Source organism: Gouania willdenowi, chromosome 18 (genome assembly GCF_900634775.1).
Source record: "Gouania willdenowi chromosome 18, fGouWil2.1, whole genome shotgun sequence".
Lineage (NCBI taxonomy): Eukaryota > Metazoa > Chordata > Actinopteri > Blenniiformes > Gobiesocidae > Gouania > Gouania willdenowi.
This window is the reverse complement of record NC_041061.1, coordinates 8,224,100-8,250,768: the sequence shown is the minus strand read 5'-3', so window position 1 is coordinate 8,250,768 and position 26,669 is coordinate 8,224,100. Positions and strand designations below refer to the sequence as shown.

Sequence of the window (26,669 nt, the reverse complement as noted above, 5' to 3'; positions counted from 1 at the left end):
ATTTTTTTTTTTTTGCCATATGCCCGTTTTGTCCCACATTGTCTTAAATTGTCCCACATTGTCCCAGAATGTCTCAAATTGTCCAAAATTGTCTAAAATTGTCCCATTGTATCAAAAATAATCCTATATAGTCCCAGAGTGTCCCACATTGTCCTACAGTGTCCCAGAGTGTCCCACACTGTCCGACAGTGTCCTAAATTGTCCCACATTTTCCCAGTTTTTTTTGGTGCAGCATCACAAAAAAAAAGTGCACATCAGAAGCATCTTTTGGTTCTCGCTCTCTCTCACATTAAACGTGAAACAACAAAGGAATGCAGAATGTTATAAGTAGGTTTTCAGCATTCATCTTCCTGCAGTGAAGTCTGGCGGGATGAGATTTCACTGGAGTTACGACTACGAGGTTTCTGCCCTAAACAACCTTCAATGGAAACGCGTTCAAAGCGCGAGTATACTTTGTCGAATTTGTAGAAATAGTGCTTTTATTTAGCAAAAAAATGCAATTGAAACACAGCTATTGTTGTTTAATCAAGGAAGCTGAAAATATAAAAAAAAAAAAAATGACAAAAAACAGATACAAGCCAAGTTGCTTAATACAACTTTATTTAAAAAGTAACTTTAGATTGCAGGAAAACATTAAACACATGATGAACAATGAGAGTTAAGAACAAAAGTTTAAAAAAGCATGTTTAATGTTTTACATCAGGGTGTAAAACAATCACAATTTAAATTTAAAGGGGAAAAAAGCTAAATTATTGCGTGAAATAGGAACAATGTGTTTAAAGTGATGTACAATATTCAAACAATAAGACTATCGCTTATCTGTACCTCAGATTTTGACTTAATTTTGCGATAAAACTTTTCTATGTAATTTACAGGAATTTTGTTGGATTTCCTGCCCTAACCCAGATATCTGCATGGTGATTTATTAACAATTCCGAGACATTTTTTTAAATTTTTTACCTTGAACTAAATCCTCTCCCGGGACGAAGTGGATGTTATGGCGGGCTGGATTTGGGCCGCAGGCCTTGGCTTTGACATAAAGATTTGAAAGTAGAATTGTTTGAAAAAACATTTTGTTTATTAAACAGCTAAATTTATTTCAAAGAGCACAAACAAATGAGTAGAAAAAACTCTAATTTTTCATGGTTTTCAGTAAAATTAAGTCATTTTTTTTAATCCATCCATCCATCCATTTTCATACCCGCTTATTCCCGCTTAACAGGGTCGCGGGGGTCTGCCGGTGCCAATCTCCGGCTCTCATAGGGCGCTGGGCGGGGTTACACCCTGACGCCAGTCCATCACAGTCCATTCACTCTCTCATTCACTCCTATGGGCAATTTAGAGACTCTAATCAACCTTACAGTCATGTTTTTGGATTGTGGGAGGAAGCCGGAGGACCCGGAGGAAACCCACGCAGCACGGGGAGAACATGCAAACTCTACACAGAAAGGACCCAAGTCCACCCCAGGGCTTGAACCCAGGACCTTCTTGCTGTGGGGCGGACGTGCTAACCACTAAGCCACCGTGCGCCCCTTTTTTTAATCATATAGTTTCATTGTTACATCCACATACATATGCTTATATTCACTCATTTATGTCTTCATTTCTTCATCTAACATGCTTTAAAAAGTAAGGGAGCATATTGCATTCATTTGGGAAAAAAAAAAATCATTTTTTTCTGAATAATCAATTTTTTGGGTTTTCTTTTTTGGGCTTTTTTTTCCCGTTTTTTTGGACCAATTTGTTTTCTCCTGTTTTTCAGTGTAATTTTTTTTTCAGTTTTTTGGACAAATTTTTTTCCTGTTATTCTGAGTAATTTCTTCTGTTTTTCGTGCTAATTTATTTTATAAATTATCGAGATACTTGTGAAAAAAATTAGCATGGAAAACAGAAAAAATTACTCCAAAAAACAATTTAAATTTTTTTTTTTTTATTCCAAACATGAAAAAATACCTTGAAAAACAAACCAAAACAAAATACCGATATTATTAAAACAAAAACAACAAAATCTCTCAAATGAATGCAATACGCTTCTGTAAAAAAAAAAACAATGAAGCTTAAAAAAACTAAAACTTGTCATTGCTAAAGTTTTTCAAAAATAATAATATATTATATAATAAAAATAATATTTTTTCATAGTGCAGCTAATTACATTCAAAAAGTTACATAGAAATAAACTAATACAAGGGATGTGACGTGTTTATTGGCACTGCAGGTGCTTGTTGCGTCGTACGAGTACGACATTAAAATGCTGACCTCATCATTAACACAAGCTGTAGATTAACACTTGATCAGCTCAGGAGAGATTACCGCTGACCACAACTTCTTCTCCTTCTAGATCAGAGATAAGCAACTTCTATCACAGTGGGGGCCACAAAAATGTGATTATCTGATCCATTATCAACATTAATATCAGCATTTGGAATAATCAAAGCATTAATACAGCAAAGAACAAAGGGTTTTGTCTTTGTAGAGCTTTTGTGTGGGTTCTTTGGTGTGTTTTTTTGTTTTTGTTTTTTTTTGGAGTTTTTAGACATTTTGTGTGTTTTTGAATTCATGTTGTCTATTTTTGTGTCAATATAGCAAATTTTTGCGGCCATTTTTGCGTTTTTTGTTATTTTTTTGCGTTATTTTGTTATTTTTTTGCGTTATTTTGTGTGTTTTTCTGTCATTTTATTGGCATTTTGTGTGTCTTGGAAGTCCTTTTGTGTATGATGTTGTTTTTGTAGACATTTTGTGTGTTTATTTAATTAATTTTGTCTATTTTCTCATCAATATAAGACATTTTTGTGGCTTTTTTATGTTTTTTGAGACATTGTGTGTTTTTTTGTGTTTGTGTTATTTTGTGTGTTTTTCTGTCATTTGGTGTAATTTCGTTGGCATTTTGTGTGTCTTAGAAGTCCTTTTTGTATATGTTGTTGTTTTTGTTGTCCCTTTGTGTGTTTAAGTGGTTATTTAGTGTGTCTTTGTTGTCATTTTGTGTGTTTTATAGATCTTCTTTTTGTGTTTTTAAATCTTTTTGCATTTTTGTTGTTATTTTGTGTACTTTTGTTGTTATTTTGTGCATTTTGCTGTTGTTTGTGTATTATTTTGGGCTTCATAGAACATGAATTCCAATTTTGTTTTGGGGGCCGCACAAAATTAGACAAAGGGCCACAAGTTGCGTGGATCGTCTTCATTAGAGCTTCTCTGATAATTACCTTCGCTTGCCTTGTCTGTATACTGCACTTACACTCTGTAACATCATCTAATACGATGTGATGTCATTACTGGAGGCTCACACACATGCTGATGATGAGGAGTTTGGCTAATGCTATGCTATGTTCCTCCTGGCAGGTGACTTGGCATCTGGATGGATGAACTGGTTAGTGGTTACATATCTGTGGCTGTGCCTCCAAACGTGCACGTATACGGTACAGCAGCGACGTTCAGACGGCCGTGGCAAACAGAAAGATCTGGATCAATGGCATGACCTTCAGGGTGGAGAGGTCGGCGAGGACAGCCTGGAGGAAGCAAAGGAGAGAACGGAAGGTTTGGATAGCTAGTATATTTATATTTAATATATATATATTATAAGAGTTTTTAAATATTACTTAAATATTCATTTATTTACATGGTTACAGTGCAATATTTATGACGTATTAAGAAAAAAGGGCATTAAAAGGTGGTGTTTACCTACAGTATAAAACATTTTAAATGACATTTTTTGATATATGAATACAAATAAATACTTCATAAATTCAATTACATTTTTAAATATAAAATGTGTATATAATGTAATATATCATATAGCATAAAACCTAATCCATTCATCCATTTTCAGACCTGCTTTGTCCTATCATAAAACCTAATACTAATATAAATTATTATTTTATGATATACTAATATAACATAATAATAATGTATCAAATTTAAAGTTTTAAAGGTTCAAGTGTGGACTTCCCTGCAATACCTTTATAACACAATAGAGGGTGTTACTGTATCATGTTCATCAAATTATCTTGATTTTGGCAGAAGAAGCAGTTTGTTGTATGTATCTGCAACTCAGGAGAAATCCTCTTAACTGAAGAACACATGAATTTGAATCTGGCTTTTATTTTGAAAGTGTAAAAACAGGGTAAATTAATTTTTTCCAGCAAGATATTCTTTTTGTCTTCTTTTTGAATATGTTTTTGTTTTTAATATGTAATAAGGTTTCATTTATTCAGACAACTGTTCTACTTTGATCTCAGAATCAGAATCAGAATCAACCTTATTGACCAAGTAATGTATTGAATACACATGAGGAATTTGTCTTGGTGAACTGGCACATTTTGACTGTCAACTGCCAGTCTTCCTCTGAGGCGTCTGCTGATTGCTTTGATGTTTCCTTGACTTCCACTTAATAATGCCAACTAGTAGCAACTACTGTAGTTATTACAAAGAAGTCTAGGAAACATCAAAGGAAATATCAAAGCAATCAGCAGTTGACAGTCGAAACTTGTCAGGAGATCAAAGTGGATTTCCTTAGGAACGGTTGTCTGAATAAATGAAACCTTAACATATTATTCAAAATGAAGACAAAAAAAATCTCGCTGTAGTTATTGCAAAGAAGTCTAAAAAACATCAAAGGAAGAATCAAAGCAATCAGCAGTTGACAGTTGAAACATGTCAGGAGATCAAAGCACATTTCCTGAAAAACAATTGTCTGCATAATTTAAACCTTAACGTATTGTTCAAAATGAAGACAAAAAGAATATTGCTGTAGTTATTACAAAGAAGTCTAAGAAACATCAAAAGACATATCAAAGCGATCAGCAGTTGACGGTTGAAACATGTCAGGAGATCAAAGTGAGGAAAGAGAGGAACAGTTGTCTGAATAAATGAAACCATAACACACTGTATTAGGATAAATGAATGCTTGATCACCTACTTCCTTTTCATAAGCTGCTTCATATCTCAATGGATTCACACGCATGTGTCACCTTCACCCTGCTGCTGCTGCTGATGATGAAGCAGCATCCTACTCTCCCCTGCTCTGTCCTCTTGGGATTAAATTGAGGGCCTCAATCCTGTTTTAGAGCAGGCTTAATATTTCAGCGCTGGGCTCTGAGCTCTAAATATAGGACATGGACTAGTCTGTGTTATGACCCCTCTCTCTGCAGGGGGCAGCTGGTAAATGAGCAAACAGGAAGTGTTGGTCTGCATAGGATGTGTCTGCTGCTTCCTGCGTCATGTTGTAGTTTGAGTCCTGAGCGCCGTACAGGCCACTGCCTGCTTTAAATTTCAGCTCCTGCCGTGGCACCGGCTAACTTTTCCCCTCTCTCTCTCTTTTTTTTTTTTTTACAATTGTTTACTATTTATTTCTATTCAGGCCCAATTATTTTTACATTATTTAGAACTAGAAGAAATTAAATCATTTTAAAAAGGATTTTCTCAACTTTGCACCAGTTTGTTGGCAGGCTGTTTAAAAAGTGGAAGTGGGAATTTTTCAGAATAAAACACCCAAAAAAACCAAAAAAGGATTTTAAAGACTATTTTTCTTTAGCAGCCTGTTACTAATTTCTCACACCGTGGACCACAAATGTGAAAAATGTGGGCCACACCATCAACATTGAAGTCAGCTGGGGTTTGCTGTCATTTTGTGTGTTGTAGGGGTCAATTTGTGTATTTTATGAGTTTTTGTTGTTGTTTTTGTGTATTTTTGTTGTTTTTATGTATGTTTGGAGTAATTTTGTGTATTTTTGTTGTTTTTTGTGTATGTTTGGAGTAACTTTGAGTATTTTTAATGTCGTTTTATATATTTTTTCTCTATCATTATACTTTTCTCTAATTTTTTGTTTTCTTCTTTTCAATGTTGTTCTGTGTGTGTTTGAATCATTTTGTGCATTTTTGTTGTTGTTTTGTTTGTGTTTGCAGTAATTGTGTATTGTTTTCATTTTGTATATTTTTTTGTCCTTTTGTGTATATTTGTAGTAATCTTGTCTGTGTTGAGAGTCGTTTTGTATATTTTCTCTAAACTTCTGTGTTTGCGTCGTTAATGTTGTTTTATGTGTGTTTGAATCATTTTGTGTATTCTTGTTGTTTTTGTAGATTTTTCTGTCCTTTTGCGTATATTTTTGGTAATCTTGTGGTGTTTTTTTTAATCATTTTTATCTCATTTTTACGTGTTTTCGTTGTTGCTTTGTGTATTTTTGTCATTCTTTGGTATGTTTTTCTGTTCCTTTATGAATATTTGTTGTCACCTTGTGTGTGTTCGAAGTCATTTTGTGTATTTTTCTTGTCGTTTTGTGTATTTTTCGTTTTTCGTGTTTGGAATCAGTTTGTGTTGGAATTTTTCTGTCCTTTTGTGTATATCTGTAGTAATCTTGTGTATTATATGAGTCATTTTTGTGTTTTTCTATTTAATTTTTGTGTGTTTCTGTTTCGTGTGTTGTTCTGATACTTTTGTGTATATTTGTAGTCTTGTGTTTTTTTGGTGTAATTGTATATTTTTCTGTAATTTTGCGCAGGTCTGATCTAGAACAACTGATCAACTTGGTATTTCAGACAGGGTTTTTATTAAATGTCCTATTTACCACGACTGTACTGTATCTGAGCTTGTGTATACGTGTCCAATTGTTGATTGTGTGTATTGTGGTTGATTGTGTATCGGCAGTGTGAGGTGAAAGTTGGCGCGTTGCTGGTGCTGAGCGAGGCACGAAGGGCTCTTAAACGTCTCAGACGTACATTCAGGGGACTGGGCTACTGTTACTGGCAGGTCATTAGAGGCTATTTACGGCCTTTCAGGAGGGGGTGGGTGTGTGTGTGTGGGGGGGGGGGGGGGGGACATACCTCGGCTGAAGCCAGTGACGTCACCTCCATCAGGTTTTCGGCACGGAAGGCGAAGACAGCTGCGGCGAGGACTGTCGGAGGAAGAGGAGAGAAGACAGGGATGATTAAAGATGGACGAGAGGAAGAAAGGAGGAAGATGAAAGACGAGATCCGAGTACCTGCAACTACCTCCAGGGAATCATAGCCGAGGATACGATCCCAGAGGAGGAGCAGCTGGTCAGTGGACAGGTAGCCAGAAAAGGCACGCACCATCCACTTAAAGGCGATTCTCAACCTGAGGCGTGAAACACACACACACACAGTTTTAACTTAGGGAACGCTTATTACAGAATTGTTTTTTTTTTTTTGAACGTGTTTTTTTTATTAATTGAAGACGTGTAACATGCTTTATTTTGTTTGATAGGTATGTTTCTTATTTGCAAAACAGAATGCACAAGTTTGTGAATGATGGCTTTGTATTGCAAACCACACTGAGTGTTGTTGGGCACATGCGTAAAATGTGTTTTTTGTGTTTTGTTTTTTTTAACTCTACTTTTTCATCATTACTGAACCAATCACAGAAGGGTCGCCTCCAATTCTCCTGTATGATGCTCATACATCATTTGTTAGATCAGAGGTCATTGGGGTCACGAGACACTGCCAGATGCTTTTCAGAAACTAAGAATATTTTTTTTATATAATTTAAGCCCATTTTTGCTTACTTTTACCCTTTTTTGCAACTACACCAAACTTGTCACTTATTTTAACCTATTTTCATCACTTTTTTTGCCCCATTTTTGTTCCTTTTAATGTATTTTTGCTACATTACTCCCATTTCTGCCACCTCTTCATCAAATTTCAATGCCTTTTCTGCACATTTTTTCCACTTTCAAGACATTTCGGCACTTATAAACCCTTTCCACCACTTTTCCCACCTAATGTCACATATGTTGTCACTTTTAACCTCTTTTCACCATATTTCATGCTTATTTTTGCCAAATTAACCACATCCACAATTTGTCATGCCCATTATTTCCATCCATCCATTTTCTGACCTGCTTTGTCCTATTTCAGGGTTGCAGGCTCAAAAGGTTGAGAACCACTGCGTTCAATACGCATTATCTTCTGTACTGTTTTGTACATGAATGGACATAACAGTTGTCAAACTGAGGCAAACAACCCAAATTAAACTCAAAAGAATCAGTAGTCTAAGAAAAACCAAGAACAAAAACACTCGATTCTAGAACAGAGCATTTTGAAAATGTCGGATAAGGAAAATAACAGCAAACGTGATGATCTGAACACATGTGCTGCAGGATTTTATGGAGCAAACTGAAAGGAAAGAAAAAACTAGTTGTTGCCAGCATTTCGACACATGGTGGCAGTAGTGCATAAGCTTACAACTGCAAGATGGTGCACAAAGCTGAAGGATCTCTTCACATCATGAGCCTGATCTTGCAGAGATCAGGGAAGAATTAGACACTGAATGAAAATGTTTGTTTTTCACAAAGGAGATGAAATTCATTGGACTGGATCAGTAACACATGGTGCATTTGTGTGCTGAATGATTGTGCTCTGGGGTGGTTGGACAAAGGCAAAGAAAGGAGGCAGAGATGAGCCTTGAAAACACTCTGTGATACATTAACAGCTAAAGATAGAGAAATATGAAGCTCCAAGTACCGTACAATGCTGTGCTGTACAAAGAAAAGAAGGTAGAAAAAGTCTTTTATGGCCACTTGAAAAGCACTTGAGGGTAAAACACACGGCTGTAAGAAGAACATGTTCTGCTGGTGGACAAAGTAAACAGCTATTAATGCATTAAATAATGTGCTTTGTGCACGCACTCCAAAGCTACAAATGCAGCCAGTGGTCCTCAACCTTTTAGGCCCACAACCATAATATATAGTCATCTTAAAGATTTAAATCCTTGTTTTAATCAGAAATAAAACGGGTTAAAAGTGACAAAAATGGTGGTGAAATGGGGTTTTAAAAAACACAGAAATTGATTAAAAGTCGCTAATTAGAGTGGGCAAAAACAGACAGAAAAAGTGGTTCAAAAGTGTCAATATTGGCTAAAAAGTGGCAGAAAAAAGTAGGAACAATTAGTTTAAAATGTCAAATAATGGAAATGACAAATTGCAAATGTGGTTAAATTGGCAAAAATACGCATGAAATGTGGTGAAAAGAGGTTAAAAGTGACAATAATGGGTCTACATATGTGACATTAGGTGGAAAAAGCAGAGGAAAGGGTTTTATAAGTGCCGAAAATGTCCAGAAAAGGCCTTGAAATTTGACGGAGAAGTGGCAGAAATGGGAGTAATGCAGCAAAAATACATTAAAAGGAGAAAAAATATGGCAAGAAAAAGTGATGAAAATATGTTAAAATACGGCAAGTTTGGTGTAGTTGCAGAAAAAGGGTAAAAACAAGCAAAAATATTTTAAAAAATATTCTGTTTCTTTAAGGCATCTGATAACACCCTTCCAGTGTCTCATGACCCCAAATGTGGTCCTGACCCCAAGGTTGAGAACCCCTGATCTAACAGATTAAGTGGATAAGTAACATACAGGAGAATTGGAGGCGATCTTTCCGGAAATCTTACAAAAAGTATAAAGTGAAACTTAGCAAATACAAAACATCATTCACAAACATTTTGTTTTGCAAATAAGAAATGTACCTATCAAATAAAGTACAGCATGTTTAACACGTCTTCTACTACAAAAAAAATGGGGTCCTGAACCCAAGGTTGAGAACCCCTGTGCTCATGGATGATGGTAAGAAGCGTCACTCACGGCTGGGCTCCGATCTGTCGCAGGTGGTAGAAGAGCTGAGGCAGGTGAGTCTGGAGCAGCCACTCGAACTGCAGGCACAACGACACGATTCCCTGCAGAGGAATGGAGAGATCAAAAGTCAGAGGTCAAAGGTCAGAAATCAAAGGTCAGAGATCAAAGGACGTCCCTGAGCTTTAGGTGCTTGACTTACCGAGGGAGACGAGGAGATGGAGTGCAGGCGGAAGAAGTAGCGGACGTACATTTCCCTGAACACGCTGTAGAGTTTGGACGGCTCATTGTAAAGGTAACACAGCGGTGCCACTGACCCACAAACACACAATCGGGGTTTGTCACGTGCAGACGTCAGCACAAAGTCAGCTGATTATTGAAGGAAAAATGTACTCACCGTACATTGAAAAGCCATGGAAAGGGATGACACCTGGGTAAAAGAACACATCTCAATGAACTACACACACAAAAGTTTGACTTTTTCTTAAAGATCACCTATGGATCATTTCATTTACAAGCTCTATTAAAAGATTATATATGATACTAGAGGTCGACTCGGGTTATTTTCTTTAAAAATCCTACTTAGAGCAGCCAGGATCCGATTAAACCTGAGACACGGTCGCCTGTTTTGTGCTCGTCACAGACGTAGCAGGTGTTGTGACACAATAAGTGGCTCCAGCCCTCCAGCTCCAGTGGCTGATGGTGGTTCACACAAGGGCCACTGGAGCCACCATTTTGTTGGGCCACAGAATTTGTTACAACACCTGCTACAACTGGAGAAGTTTATTTTTTATTTTCTTGCAATTTTACATATTTTAATATACATGTACATAATATTCATTCAAATATCTGAGACAGTGTTGTCTCAATGGGACTTACATGTATAAATACAGATTATAAATAATAAAATAATATCTTAGAGTTAGATCCCCAAACTTTCCAACACAAGAAACCCATGCAGCACTGTCTCCATGCAACTGTTTTTTTGTTTTTTAAACTAAATACATATTTTACTTTGCCTTTGTAATGCTTATCAATAGGCATAAAATGGAAGCGTTTTGTTTCATTAAAAATAAGTTCCTATTTTTAATAGTTATTAGTCAGCATTATTATATCTCCTTCAAATTAAAAGCACAACATTTTCATTTTTTGGCCCTCGACCCTACGATTGGGCCCCGAGCCAAAAGCTCTGGTTTACGTGGGAGTGTGTTGATGCTCACTTACCATTGGGGGGGTAGAAAACAGCGCACTGTTCATCTCCCACCTTCCCTGTAATAAAAAAAAAAAAAGATACAATAAATGCGAGGTCGTCTGATTAACAATTATTTGAGGATATTGAAGTGTGTGTCAGCGTGTGTCCTTGGTGGTGGGGTGGGGGGTGGGGTTCACTCTACCTTCAATGTAAGACTTGGGAGGAGTGGCGCTGTTGTACTTGAAATGCTCCAGGACGGTGGTGTCTCGGGAAAAACACAGCAGCACCTGCAGAAAAATGGAAAGAGGTTAGCATTGCCTAGCATTAGCACAGCGGAAAAGAAGGCACACACATTTCCGGGGGGTGGCGGGGGTGTGTGTTTATATGATGATATCAGATGCACAGGAACCATCTGTGAGTGAGGCACGAGTTTAATGTATAACAGAGAACTAGAGATGCTTAATGGGACACTCCATACTATACACTACAAACACAATGAGTATATACTGTCTACTTCATAAGGATAATGAGCGTTCCCATTGAAGTATTCTTCAAAATTTCCAAAGATGCAATTGGAACCTACAACGAAGAAAACCTGAAGCACACTGAGGCTAAATATCTCTGTTGACTCTCCACCTTTGAAAGTTCTGAAACTATTTTTAAGTGAGAAAGTGACCAAGTAGAATATCAACATGTGCTCATTTGATCCGCAAAACTCAATTTCATTCAGACATTTCAAAGATTTTCGTAGACCAGCCATTGTGCTACAGAATAAACTTCCGGTTAACTTCAAAACAAGAGCCCTATTTACAAAAGTGTTACAAAAACTAATGGAAGACAAGATGAGATGCTTTTGTTTTGAAAAGAGGATGTTTGCGTTTTAGCTTGAAGTTGGTCCCAGGACCATTTTATGTTCCGCTCGCAATGCATCATGGGACGGTTGAGTATGACTAGTGTGCCCACCGAGCATACTTAAAAAAAAATGTCCCCATATATTATACATTTAGGCATTTCTCAACCTATCTAATGTGAATGCACTACATACTCATTTTGACATCAGCCATAGTATGAGTAGTACCTTAGTTAGGGATGTCCTGATACAACTTTTTCACTTCCGATATGATACCGATGTTGCAGCCTTGCCTATCGGCCGATACCAATATTGATCCGGTACGATATCAGTGCTATTCACACATACTTTTATTACTTATTTTGTAGCGTGGAGCGTTAGAAAAGGTTTGATAAAGTGATGTCACTCAAACTGAGAACAATAGTCAGCATCAGTAGGGATGAGAAAAACTGACCCATTTAATATTAACCAATAAATGACATGAACTTTAACCTTCAACATAATATCTACAATATTCTACAACTGAATAAAAACTTTGTTGGAGTGTGAACCACAGTCACCTATGGATAGAAGTGCTGGAAAAGTTTATCGGAGCGCTTATATCGGTGATTTTAGATGCAGTCGGATAAAATCCGCTATATATATATATATATATATATATATATATATATATATATTAACACATTAAACTTATGCTTTTAATGTAATGACCCACTACTGGATCTTATTCACATAAAACCTAATCTGTGCAAAACAGGAAAACTCATTCAAAACTTCTTTATTCGTCCCACAAGGGGAAATTTGCATTTCACTTACATCCCCATCCAAGAAGAACAGGAGCGAATAGAACTGTGGGGTGTCGCTAAGGCCGCGCCCCGTGTCATGTTTAGATGAGAAGTTACTTAAAAGAGAAGTCTAATAATTATGCAGCTTACTGATGTTAAATAGAAGATCAATAATCAGCAATAATTGAAAAGTGAATCGATAATTTGAGAATCAGTGTTTGGGACTTCAATAAAAGAAATTTAATGACATTGTTATTTTTGGGCTGATTAACCCAGCTCTAAATACATTGAATTTACTCATTTATTTGCAAAAAGAAATGTGTATATTTGTTAAGAAAAGATTACACTACATGTAGTTTCAACCTAAGACGAGAAAAGCAGACATTAGGTTCCAATCATCCATTTTCAGACTCAGAGGACACTTCAGAGAAAATAAAGGGAGATTGAGGAACGATAAAAGCTGCAGCAAATTATACGCCTTCAGTGGAAGGTTCAAGAACATATGAAGGTTGTTCCTTTTCTGTCCTTGTGACCAAATTGCTTTTGTTCAACGAAGAACGACCATAGATTGGACGGAACATTTTTTTTTTTTTACAAAACTAATGCTACACTGTATGTACGCTACTAGAGAAGCTGTTAGGAACAGGAAATGATGCGTCTCCATATGAAATGATTCATAATGTTTCTTAGCCCAGTGGTTCTCAAACTTTTCAGTATCTGAATAATATTCACTGTTATACAGGAAGTCTATTATGATTTATGCCATAGTATACAGTCATTTTAAAGATGTAAATACTTGGGTAAAATGGGTTAAAGGGACCAAAAATGGTGGAAAAGGTGGTGAAATGGGATTTTAAAAACCACAGAAATTTGTCAAAAGTGTCAAATTAGAGTGGCCAAAAACTGACAGAAAATGTGGTAAAAAGTGTTCACAGTGTCAATATTGGAACAATTTGAAGGAACAATTAGTTTTAACTGGCAAAAAATGGGCATGACAAATCATGAATGTGGATAAATTGGCAAAAATAAGTATGAAATATGGTGAAAAGAGGTTAAAAGTGACAATATTGGGTCAACATATGTGACATTAGGTAGAAAAAGTGGTGGAAAGGGTTTATAAATGCCCAAAATGTCTTAAAAGTGGAAAAAAAATGTGCCAAAAAGGCATTGGAATTCGATGGAGAAGGGTAATGTGGTAAAAATACATTTAAAAAAGCAAAAAAAGTGATGAGATTAGGTTAAAATATGGCAAGTTTGGTGTATTGGAAAGAAAAAGAGTAAAAAAGGAGGAAAAATAGCTCAAATTGTTCAGAAAATATTCTGTTTCTTGAAGGCATCTGGTGACCCCCTCCCAGTGTCTCGTGACCACAAATGGGGTCCTAACCCCAATGTTGAGAACCCTTGCCTTAACCAAAGGCTAACTAGAAGAGGACAGATCTGACAAGGTATTTTTAATGATGTTTGTGCAGAAAAACAAGTTCTACATTTATGTTTCCTCCATCAACATCTGGTTGGATGTGAAACCTAAAAAAATATATTTTAATTAATAAAAATCAATCATGAATCTGCATATTTTGGTACAAAAACACTGAAATAACAGAAAAAAGAAGAAAAAAAACTACTTGTGCGCCTGTGAGTGTCACAGCCATCTGTGAGTCCTGGATTCTTTCAGTTCTTCATGTGTAAATATTGACGAGGACGGCGGCGCTTTGCTCTCGCACCCTCACATCTGTGAGGTTTATTGGTTAGCAAACACACAGCATGGCAGACGCACAGCTGCTACTAACGCCATGTCGTCATGTTTCAGCACAGGCTACACACCCCACACACTAACACATTATTGACGCACAACTTAGACAGTTTGAGGACAACAGCAGCTAAAGTTCACAGCAGAGATGAGCCCACTCGTATTAAAGTGGGACCACAACAATGTCTCTGAGTACGTGTCTGTGGAGTCATTTTATGTATTTTTCTTCTCGTTCTGTACATTTTCAGTCTCTTTCTGTATTTTTGTTGTTTTGTGTATTATTTGAATCTTTTGTGTGTTTTCTTGTGTATTTCAGTGTTCCTTTTGTCGTTTTGTACATCTGAAGTCAATGTGTGTAATTTTACTGTTTTGTGTATTTTTGTGTATTCAAACAAAAATAAAACCCTTTCAAGTATCTAATAATTAAAAAAAACTACATTTTAAAATATTGCCAATTAATCCCAAAAAATATACAAAACAAATAACAAATTAAACAAATATGTGATTACTGTAAGATGTAATTGTTTTAAATTATATTTATTTTTATTTACTTTATTTAATAAGTTATAGACACAGTCTCACATGACACTGAATATATAAAGGCAGCGCTCACCTGATAGAGGAAATCTTCAAAGACAAAGTAATAATCATCGTTGCTAGCGGTGAGTTTTACATCCTGTGGGAGAGTCAGATTCAGGTTATTTTATTGAAGTCAGTTTCCAAGAAACATGAAAAAACAATGATAAATAACATGGGCGTACAGGAGCAGGAGAACTGTGGGTCACCACAAAGACAGCGCCTCGTATCTCAAATGAAAAGTGGAAAACAGGAGAAAAGGAGAGGGGAAAAAGGCAGGTCCTAAACTATGTTCCTATAGAGAGAGGACAGTGTAGGACTAGGAAAAAAACTCCTCAGCACATACAAGCAAGGGCTGGGCAAAATAATCAATTTACTCAATTTATCAAATTTGTAGAAAAAAACAATTTTTATTTTGCAAATTCGATTTTTTTCTTTCCCCCACCACAGTTTTTTAGACTTTTTCGCGTTCCGTCCTCATGGGTTACTGTAGCGCGATATGAGCCAGCCCCCTCTTTGTTTACATTTGTTTACCCTTTGAGTAGGCTATATGTGTGCCACAGGCATGTTTAATGTTTTATTCGCACTATGCTGAGATGCTAAGGGAAGAGTTTATTATTATTTGATTCATTGTAATGTTTTATGTTATAAAATATGTAGTTTTCTGATTTCTTAATCATAAAATTTAAGCTACGGTGAAGTTGTTGTTGCACTTTTGCTTAAACCTGGGTTAAAGCTTGAAATTGTTGAATGACAGAGAATCATTTACTTTTTATTTTGGGATTGTTTTATGCATTTTAACTCTTGAGGACAATCACAGCAATAAAGTTGCACTTTTGACAATATATCTGATGTCTGCAGTCATTTTTAAGTGCGTTTAAAAAAATAAATCGAAAATTGAATCAAAACTCAAATTTTTCTTTGAAAAATCTGAATTTTTTTTTAGGCAAAATCACCCAGCCCTAAAACAAGCACAAAAAAAACACAATCATGACAACATTTGAGCGCATAGCACAAAGAAAGCACTGGGTTTCTAAAACAGAGTAGAACTTATTGAGTGTGAGGGAGGTGACGGTACCTTATAAACCAGGTTATCCACCAGCAGGTCGTGCTGAATCACTCCTGCTTTCAGCTGCTCATAATACATCACATCCTGAAACACAAAATACACTTTAAGGTTGACAAAGGTCACATGATAAGTTCAATGTAAATGGGCTCTTACTTTTCTCAGCATTTAACATGAGCAGCTCTAAATATCTGACTTTACACAGAGTTACAATTCATGACTCTGAAAGAAATGCTGCAGATATCGATGGATTACGATTGGTTCCTAGCGGTACCGGCCCTAAGCAATTTGGCACCCTATAGGCAAGTTTTTTTGGTGTCGTAAATTCCACTGTTAGTTCATATTGAATTTGTATTGTATATGTTTGAAGACAGCCAAGAACAAATATCTATCTATCAATATCTATATCATCATACAGGAACCTGTATATCTTTGTGTTTCAACTTTTATTTTAAAGAACAACTCAGTCCAAACACTTATCTGAAATTAAATGAAACCTTATTTTAATAAATAAATAAAAATAAAACAAGTTTTAAATAAAATCAAAAGCAAGTTCTAATAAAAAATTTGAACAAGATCTAAATCAAATTAAATTAAAACATGTTCTAAATAAAATGAAAACAAGTTCTAAATAAAATCAAAACAAGTTCTAAACAAAATCAAAACAAGTTCTAAATAGAATAAAAAAACAAGTTCTAAATAGGATCAAAACAAGTTCTAAATAAAATCAAAACAAGTTCTAAATAAAATCAAAACAAGTTCTAAATAAAATTAAAAAAAACAAGTTCTAAATAAAATCAAAACAAGTTCTAAATAAAATTAAAAAAAACAAGTTCTAAATAAAATCAAAACAAGTTCTAAATAAAATCAAAACAAGTTCTAAATAAAATTATTAAAACAAGTTGTAAATAAAATCCAAAACAAGTTGTAAATAAAATCCAAAACAAGTTCTAAATAAAATTAAAACAAGTTCTAAATAAAATCAAAAACAAATTCTAAATAGAATCAAAAAGAAGTTCTAAACTAAATGTAAAAAGTATAGAAACTAGTATTACCACTACAAACTAGAATAATTGCACAAAAAAATGATATTACAGTTTAATACAGAGATCTCTAGTGGTGCATTCTGGGATCTCATAAAAAAAAAACAAATCCTGGCCCATCCCCCTCAGACCCTCAGAGAGCAGGTACCATCCAATAGGTGAGAGAAGGTTTATCTATTATCATAGTATTATTTTATAGCCTAGTTCAATTAATGATGCTTTTTAAGTATAAGAATACTATAAGTTTGGTAAGAAGAAAAATACTTTGCCGAGATGCGTTTCAGAGCCCAGGGTTGAACTCAAATGAGACGAGTCATCGAAAAAGAACCGAAGGAAGCTTGTAAAAAGTGGGTCAATAAAGAGAGAGAGAGAGAAAAAGCCTCAGGGAGAGAAAAGTGGAAGCTGAGTCACAATCAGACGGAACTGAGACGTCTACAAAACATAGAATTTCATAATAAGAGGAAATGGACACTAATAAAGGCCAAACAGAGCTTATTAGACGTCTGATATTTGTGTTCTCATCATTCTTCACTCCTGCTCTGATTGGTCCGTGTGTTTACACTGACACTCTGTAGCTCCTTCAATCACAGGCTGAGGAATCCTACAGTTTACACAAGCCAGGGCCACACACACTCAGCAGGTAGTAAATGTGGGTCAGATATAGTGTGTAAAGTGTGTAACCTGTGGCTGGTTGGTGGCGTTCAGAGTGAGAGCCCAAAGCTCCGCCCTCAGCTCTGTGGGGCAGCCCTGTCTGATGTACTGCTGAGAGGCTGCACTGTTCTGCTCCAGCACCACTACACAACAACGGACACACAATAATACACATTATAACACACTCTTTATTCTTGATAAAACCATGATTCATGAAATATGGGGCATTTTCAATCATTTTGTGAATTTTTAAGTCATATTCTGTATTTCTGATATTATATTATGTGTTTTTGGACTCATTTGGGGGTATTTCTCTGTCATTTTGTCATTTTTTTTTCTGTCATATGCTGTATTTTTTTGTGTTTTTATTTGTTTAGAGTCAGCTTGTGTATTTTCTGTCTTTCTGTGTATTTTTTGTTATTTTGTGCATTTTTCTATCAATTTGTCAGGGTTTCTACTGATATTTTGTGTATTTTTACATTATTTTCTGTATTTGTTATTTGTGTGTGTTTTTGGAGCCATTTTTATGCCATTTGGTGTATTTTTCTGTCATTTTATGTATTTTCCATGCTGTGTTGTGTGTTCATGGAATTATTTTGTGAGTTTTTTGGGTCATTTTGTCTGAGATTTGTGTATTTTTCTGTTGTTTAGTATAGTGTTGATGTAGTGCTGTGTTTTTGGAGTCATAATGTGTTTTTGTCCGTAATTTTTTGTGTATTTGTTGTCATTTTTGCACTTTTTCGGTCATTGCGTCTGTTCTTCAAAGTCATTTTGTGTATTTTTCTGACATTTTGTGTGGTTTTCATGTAATCTTGTGTGTTATTGGAATCATTTTGTCTATGCTTTGAGTATTTTTCTGTCATTTTGTGTGTTTTTGAAATTATTATGTGTGTTTTTGGTCATTGTGTCTATTTTAAAAGCTGTTTTTGTGTATTTTACTGTTATTTTGTGCAGTTTCATGTCAACTTGTGTGTTATTAAACTCATTTTGGCTGGTTTTGGTCATGTTGACTGTGTTTTGTGTATTTTTCTGTTAATTCTGTGTATTGTTGATGTGGTGGTGTGAGTTTTTTGGAATCATAACTGATGTTTGAGCAGAAAAAGGTGAAAACTGACCTTTGTTTCCCATCTGAACGTACTCGTTTTCAAACAAATCTGTAAAAAAAAAAAGAAAAAAAAAGGAAAATCATAATCATAACACAGTCCTCAGCACCGGTGCTGTGTCTTCTTCTTGTTATCAGTGTGAGTCTCACAGACACACACACACACACTGTAGATATGTTTCTATTTAAAGACAAACTGGAGCTGTGTCAATATCTGGACTGGACTCAGACACTGGCTGAGAAATCCCAGATCAGATGAGAAGGTAAACACACTGTATTGGTTAGTACAGTGAAAGGCTTTCACAATGTGTTTCATGTGCACTTAACTCATTCACTGACAGCCATTTTAGAGCATTGTCACAGATTTTTAAAGACCCACAGAATATGATGTACTATGACAATCTAAAATCTCAAAGATTAGACTCTCTACTTTCAACAATTTTGTTTCTAGCTTGTTTTGTTCTTCCGTAATCAGCAATTGAATATTGGTAGTTTCACACAAAATGCCAGTTTCTGAGCAAAAAGCTGAGAAAAAAGACTTTTTCTGAAAAACTTTTTTTTTTTGCTGTAGTGACACCTCAACATTGGTTTCCTTCTATAAAACTACAAAAACAACACTGAGACGGGGCTTTTGATGGCAATATTATTATTATTTTTGCTATCTGGGTCAGAGTTGTATGGTTCCCTTACCTTATGTTGGCCTTCCTCTAAGTCATTGGCAGCGAGCGTTTGGATTTGAAATGACGTATATTCACGTCAATGGCAGTGAATGAGTTAAAAAGGGTTGAAAATGTGTAAAAATTGCAAATAAAGTGACAAAATGAAGCGTGTGTGTGTGTGTACCTGGATGGATGTGTGCGTTGTCATCAATCCCCAACTGTCCACAGGTGAGGCTCAGCTCTGCGTACGTCTGTCTCTGAGGGTCACATCACACACGCCTTTAATAACCGTTACTACAGAACCTTCAATTCTAAAGCACTTTTAAAACAAGTCCATGTAGCACAAAGAGCTTCATGGTAAAAAAATAAAATACATAAAAAACAAAAAAAAGATCATATTATTATCATAACTATTATTATGTCTAAAATAAGTTAACATTTATCATTAAAACTTTATTGATGATAAATAAACAATCAAATTAATGATTAAATCAAACTGTAAACAAAGGAATAGATAAATGAATAAAAAAATACATAAATGAATAAATAAATAATCAAATCAATAATTTCATTACAGAAAATATAAATGAATAATCAAATAATCGAATAAATAATTCAATAAAACACATTATAAATAAATAATCTAAATATAAATTAAATAAAGCTCTAAATGAATAATCAAATTAATAATGAAAGAAATTGAAACTAAAATTCAGACTTATGATTAAATCAAATTAAATTAATGAATAAATAAACATTCAAATGAATGATTACATAAAACACATAATAAATGAATAAATAAATAGTCACAATATTAATTAGATAAAGCTATAAATAAATTACTAAATAAATATACCAATGAACAAATAAATAAAACTGTAAATAAAAGAATAAATGATCAAATTAATGATTAAATAAAACTTGAAATTAATTGTTAAAAAAATCTAATAAATAATTAATTAAAACTGTGAATAAAAAAATTAATTCATTAATTATTAAATACATTTACTAAAGATTAATAAAACAAATAATCACATTAATGATTAAATAAAACTCAAAAAATTTAATAGATAAATAAATATTCAGATTAATGATTAAGAAAAAAACTAAATCAATAACCAGATTAATGATAAATAATTGAATTATTAGATAAATAAGTAGATAAATGAATGACTGATCCACACCAGCTGTTTGATGTCCCTGACGTTCAGAGGGACTTGGATCAAACCCCAGTGGCTCTTGGCGCTGACGCCATCACTGCTGTTGTGGTTTGGGTTCCTCAGGCCGATCAACACCTGGAAACAATCGCACAACAACAAAGTCTGATTAAAAAATCTGATTATTGAACTTGAAAACAAACACATGAAAGAAAAAACCTGCTCACCTCCAGAAAGTCTTTAGGGGCGTAGACGGGACGAAAGCGACTCAAGTCTGCAAAACAATTCACTTGTTTTTATTTTATTTACCAAATATAAACGTCTGTGCACACATAGACAGTGATTACCAACAAAAATACAGTTCATTATTGTGTTTTAACTAGATTTATTGTTTTACATGGAGGTAATTGTTTCTACTTTTTATGTAATATTTAATATATAACAAAATGCAATATATATATATATATATATATATATACAGTATGTATAAAAATATATAAATGTTTATTATATTATTGTTATATACTTTCTGGAAATATAAAATATATAAAATAATAAATACATATAAATATACTGTGTATAAATTTAAAACATATAAATATTAAATGTAAAAATAATATAAAGTTGTTTAATGTATAAAGAATACACTAATATGCGCACATTTATGTACAAAAAACACACATTAGCCTTCTCTTATTATATATGAGCTTTCGATAGAGCTTTCAATCAAAATTTATGACTTTTCTGAGTATTGACCCGGTTTATGGATCTGTTTAAGTTCTGGGTATTTTATTTTGAAAAAGGGTCACTTCCACTCATCAGCTCCTTCCTAAATTACATCTATCTGTCAACCAGGAAAACCATCGCCATAACGATCTGAAAGATGAAGTTAATGTAATGTCGAGGAATCGAAAGTCGCAAGTTTATATCCAAACTTTTTGAGTTTTCTTACTCTGTGGTTATTTTTCTGTGGATTCTACATTCTCAGCTAAACTGGGACAGTTTGTTTTTGGGGATTTTCTCACAAAACACAAAAGAAGGTTTACTCAAACCCGCGTTTCGATGTCAAAATAAAAGAATCTGAATTAAAATCCAACCCTGAACCTTAAAATAAATCAACAATACAGTCTATACTGTTCTACGGATAAAGCTTCTAGATTTTATTTCGCTTAATAAACATCATCATCGCCAACGGTTGAGGTCAGAGCGTCCAGATGTGCTCAGAGCGTGCCAGTAAACGTCGTTATCATCGCCCTGGACCAGAAGTCTGGACTGTTTCCATATCCACCGTGTGTTTACAGCCGTACGACTGCGTGTTAGTACTGGGATAGCAGTGTTTGAGATCCACACATTCTATCGACTGGGAGGAAACTCGTGGTGGTTGGAAATCACAAGCCACCGTGAGACACTTTAGTCTGAGTAATACAATTAACAAAAGGTTAGAACAGTTCTATAGGAGCTGGAATCTGTGTTTCTAATTTGGTACTGGATAGAAAATTGTGATAAAGGATCCTAAATGTTCTGTACGTAGAATACAAACCATGTTGAAGCTGCTTCAGTGGCCAACAACAACAACTGGGAGGCAGATTTCCAACCTCAGACCTTGGAGCTATAAGCAAGCTTTTATCCATAAACAAAAAAAGCCAGATTGGTCAAACATTATCTACGTGTTGCCAAGTCTTCCTTTGACCAATGAGATTTCAAAAACAAAAAGTGAAAAATGGATTATGTGGTTGTGAGATTTAAACCGATGGTAAATGAAGCCAGAGCGCGGACGTATTAACACTGATGGGTCACATGGAGCACAGTGGGCCCTAAGTTGCGCCTGCAGACCTGATTCGTCCGTGCCCATCTCGTTCCATTTGTCGGTGAGATCCTTCTGCTCCGCCGCAGGCCTCTGAGTAGCCAGAGAGACACATTTCAAGAAATCACAAAACACATAACAATCTATTTCATGATGAACACATATTGGTTTTTCATTACGGGACAGGATTATGGCCAATTTTGATGAAGGAAATAATTTTAGACAAATCAAGATTAAAGTCAAAATGTCAAGATTAAAGTTGAATTTTCGAGAATAAAGTTGAAATATAATGTCAAAATTCAAGTAAAAATTTCTAGATCAACGTTGAAATGTTGAAAGTAAAGTCGAAATGTCGAGATTAAAGTCGAAATGTTGAGATTAAAGTCGAATTATAATGTTGAGTTTAAAATCAAAATGTTGAGATCAAAGTTGAAATGTCGAGATTAAAGTAGAAACTTCGAGAATAAAGTTTAAATATAATGTCAAGATTAAAGTCAAAATTTTGAGATCAAAGTCGAAATGTCAAGATCAAAGTACAAATGTCAAGATTTAAGTTAAAATTTCAAGAACAAAGTTGAAATATAATGTCAAAATTAAAGTCAAAATTTTGAAATCAAACTTGATATGTCAAGATCAAAGACAAAATTTTGAAATCAAACTTGATATGTCAAGATCAAAGTCAAAATGTTGAGATCAAAGTCAAAATGTTGAGATCAAAGTTGAAATTTCAAGAATAAAGTTGAAATATAATGTTGAGATAAAGTCGAAAAGACAAGAAATACAATATTATGATAAAAGTCAAAAGTTTGCTAATAAAGTCAAATCAACAGAAGCGGATTAGGGCAAATTTTGATGTATAAAAACATTTTGGGCAAATCAAGTATAAAGTTGAAATGTCAAGATTAAAGTCGAAACACAATAAAATGTGTTATTGGTTTGCTAACAAAGTCAAATCTAACTGATTTTTGCAAAACTTGAAATGTGAATTGGAGGAATTTTTTCTGATTATTTAGTAGCATTTAAAAAAAAAGGTACCTTTTTGCAACAACTTGCAATTACAAATTACTGCATCATGTGACGAGGAGCAGAAAAAAACTGAAAGCGCCTACATTATTAGGACAGCGGTTCTAAAACCTTTGTTTTTTTGAGCATCATTTGACAAATGAAAAATTTTCAGGCACCCAAACCAGTGCAGAACGACTGCAGAGACTGTATGTACGTAAAATAAAACTATTCATTTATTCATGTTTTGGCCGTATTTTTTTCAATTTTTACTTGGAGCCAGGGTTGGGGTGAATTATAATTTCATAATTAATTACATTAATGACATAATTATTAATTGTATTTAACAATTATGTAATAGTAATTTGAAATGCAATTGGAAATAAAATTCTGGTCAATGTAATCATACATAGAATCTTCCCGCGAGCACACATCGGATGCTCCGGCGTGCAGGATCCGGCTTATGCACCTTAAGTTTGACACCACTGACTTATATTAGGCTGAGCTAACGTGTGAACCTTGTGATTTCTAAATAATGGAGATCGGAATGTGATCCGTGTTTAATCAGCAAATGTTTCAGACGTACCATTCGAGCCAGAGGCACCTCCAGCTCTGAGCTCATACTGTTTAGGCTTTTAAAGACACGCCTCTCCCAGCAGGCCTGTGGAAAACACACACACACACACACACACACACACACAGTATCACATACCTCTGAGATCAGAACTGAGAGTCTGAAGAAGGTGAGCCAGTGAGGACTGATGAGGATGACAGGAGACAGACTGACCTGGGCCGTACGCATGTAGGCCAGAGGTTCTTTGAGATGCTCTGGAGGAGCAGAGAGATGGTGGGGAGGCTGCAGACTGGAACCAGGAAATAACGTCAACACAATGATGGTCCATTGTTCAATCAATCTGTGATAACCACATGTATTTATTTATTTATCTGAATAATATCCACTGTTATCCAGGAGGTTTATTACTATTATCATTTGCGCCACAGTATATAGTCATCTTAAAGATGTAAATCCTTGTTTTAATCAGAAATAAAATGGGTAAAAAGTGACCAAAAATGGTGGAAAAGGTGGTAAATTGGGGTTTTAAAAACAAGTTACAAATTAGAGTGGCCAAAAATCTACAAAAAAAAGTGATACGAGGGTTCAATGTGTCAATATTGGCATCAAAGTGGGAGAAAAAAGTAAAAACAATTAGTTTAAACTGGCAAATAATGGGCATGAAAAATCGTGGATGTGGTTAATTTGGCAAAAATACGCATGAAGTATGGTGAAAAGAGGTTGAAAGTGGCAAGATATGTGACATTAGGTGGGAGAAGTGGTGGAAAATGTCTTGAAAGTGGAAAAAATGTGCAGAAAAGGCAATGAAATTTGGTGGAGAACTGTCAGAAATGGGTGTAATGTGGCAAAAATGCATTAAAAGAAGCAAAAATATGGCAAGAAAAAGGGATACAATTAGGTTAAAATATGGCAAGTTTGGTGTTGTTGCAGAAAAAGGGTAAAAATAAGCAAAAATGGGCTCAAATTGCTCCAAAATTATTCTGTTTCTTGAACGCAGAACCATTCCCAGTGTCTCGTGACACGAAATGGGGTCCTGACCACAAGGTTGAGGACCCATTTTAGTTTGCTTTGTCTGAGCATATTGTAGAAATTCATTGGTATCCTACGGTGGCTGGGAAGTGTCAGGTGAATGCATTTACAGAAACGAACACAAATGCAAACAGGTCACAACACGAATGCAAACCGGCCACAACGGAAGTGTTTCCGACGGACCGGTATTACAGTCGGACAGGTATTATGATATGATAGCCTGATATGAAAAATATAAGAGTATCCTAATCAACTTTCACTTACTTTCATACGCGTTTCGATGTCTTCTTCTTGTTCTTAACTGTTCTGGTGGGTTAAAAACATCCGCCAGAAACGTGTCCGTCTGTAATACCGGTCCGTTGGAAACACTTCCGTTGTGGCCATTTTGCATTCGTGTTGTGACCTGTTTGCATTTGTGTTCATTTCTTTAAATGCATTCACCTGACACTTCCCAGCCACCGTAGTATCCACACCAAAGTCCATTCAAAAATCTTGTACTTTAAGCACAAACTGACTGTGAATGCTGGGAGATTGGGGAAGGATTTACAACAGTACTTTTCTGTCATTTTTGGTGATTTTGGGCTCATTTTGTGCGTTTACTTCACATATACCTGCACTACCAGTATATACGTTCATGTTTCATATTTATTATTATTATTATTATTATTATTTATTTAATTTAATTTTTTTTTTTTCTGGTTTGTTTTTTTTGCACCATCCACCAAGCCAACTCTACTTGGCAAATAAAAAATATTCTGATTCTGTTCTAGTATACATGATAAAACGAATTGTCTTGTTTATGTTAAAAAATTTTTTTTTTTTTTTTTTTTAAACCACTGTAGTGAGCAAATCTCTTCAAAGGGAAGAAAATATTTCACGGAACCCCAAACTACAGCTTGGGGACCTCCACGGGTCCTTGGACCACAGTGTGAGAACCTCCCATATTGTGTTTTATTATGCCCCAGCAGAGAGTAAAGGTAACTCACACATGCAGCTCTCTGTAGACAGCATTCTGTAGCTTTCTCTCCCAGCCTGGAACAAAAAATAAATAAATAAATTGTAATTACCAGTAACTCCAGTGAAACCAGTATGTGTGTAACACTGGTGTCACTGCTGCTCACCTGTAGTTTTGAGGAAAGTCCGAACATCTTCTTTGAGGGAGTCCAGCTTGATGTCAGGCTGGTGTAAACACTCCTATGAAGAGGGAAAAGGGGGGAAAGCTTTAGTGGAGGCACCTGCTAGCTGCCTGCTAATGCTAACGCTAAAGCTAATGCTAACACTCACTAAGTCACTCACTTTGGCGTGTCGCTCTATCTGTGAATGAAGGCTGCTTCCTCTGAGCCGCTGAACAATGTGAGCGATGCTCACCGACAGCTCGTCCATCCTTCACTGAGCTCCAGCGACAGGAAGCGCATCCACCTGCAGAGGTTACTTAGCAACGGACACAAGGGGGACCGGGGAAACGAGCACAGCGCACATTGGTTCCGACCACAGACTCTCCTTCTTCACACAATTTAAAAAAATAATAATAATTTTAAATATAGTTGAAACGTAAACGCACGACCGTGTTTGGTGCCACATTAAGAGATAAAAGAGCTGATTTCAAGAATAAAGTCTAAATAAAAATAAATAAATAAATAAAAAAAACTTAAGAGACTAAAGTCCTACTGTTAAAGGAAAAAACAAAAGAAAAAAAAAAAAAATATATATATATATATATATATATATATATATATGAGAAGAAAGTCATAATTTTTAATAATTTTAAGAAAATAATGTCATTATTTTTATGAGAATAAAGGCTTCGTTTTAATGTAATAATGTCATAATTTTATGAGATTATAGTCATAATTTTCGGAGAG

The 26,669-nt window shown here is 35.1% G+C and overlaps 1 protein-coding gene across 1 annotated transcript; it reads right to left on the bottom strand.

Moving 5' to 3' along the window:
* Positions 1 to 3,029: 3,029 nt before the first annotated feature.
* Positions 3,030 to 26,245, bottom strand: tbc1d19 (TBC1 domain family, member 19). The gene is made up of 21 exons (XM_028475109.1): positions 26,104 to 26,245; positions 25,929 to 26,001; positions 25,794 to 25,839; positions 23,992 to 24,067; positions 23,791 to 23,865; positions 22,232 to 22,295; positions 20,626 to 20,672; positions 20,426 to 20,536; positions 19,426 to 19,498; positions 18,596 to 18,634; positions 17,511 to 17,623; positions 15,799 to 15,873; positions 14,758 to 14,820; positions 10,965 to 11,049; positions 10,795 to 10,839; positions 9,968 to 10,000; positions 9,773 to 9,882; positions 9,583 to 9,674; positions 6,972 to 7,087; positions 6,814 to 6,884; positions 3,030 to 3,503 (listed from the first exon to the last, which is right to left on the bottom strand). Exons 1-21 carry the CDS (start codon positions 26,188 to 26,190, stop codon positions 3,429 to 3,431), a joined length of 1,569 nt encoding a protein of 522 aa, XP_028330910.1. The 5' UTR covers positions 26,191 to 26,245; the 3' UTR covers positions 3,030 to 3,428.
* Positions 26,246 to 26,669: the final 424 nt, after the last annotated feature.

Bases quoted from the DNA above. Each gene is read 5' to 3' on its own strand.
- tbc1d19 (XM_028475109.1), bottom strand. From the start codon at position 26,190: ATGGACGAGCTGTCGGTGAGCATCGCTCACATTGTTCAGCGGCTCAGA. The intron at 10,840-10,964 runs GTAGAGTGAACC...TTTTTATTACAG, and splicing joins TCCCAAGTCTTACATTGAAG to GGAAGGTGGGAGATGAACAG. The intron at 3,504-6,813 runs GTATGTCCCCCC...TGCTTCCTCCAG, and splicing joins CGTCACTGGCTTCAGCCGAG to GCTGTCCTCGCCGACCTCTC.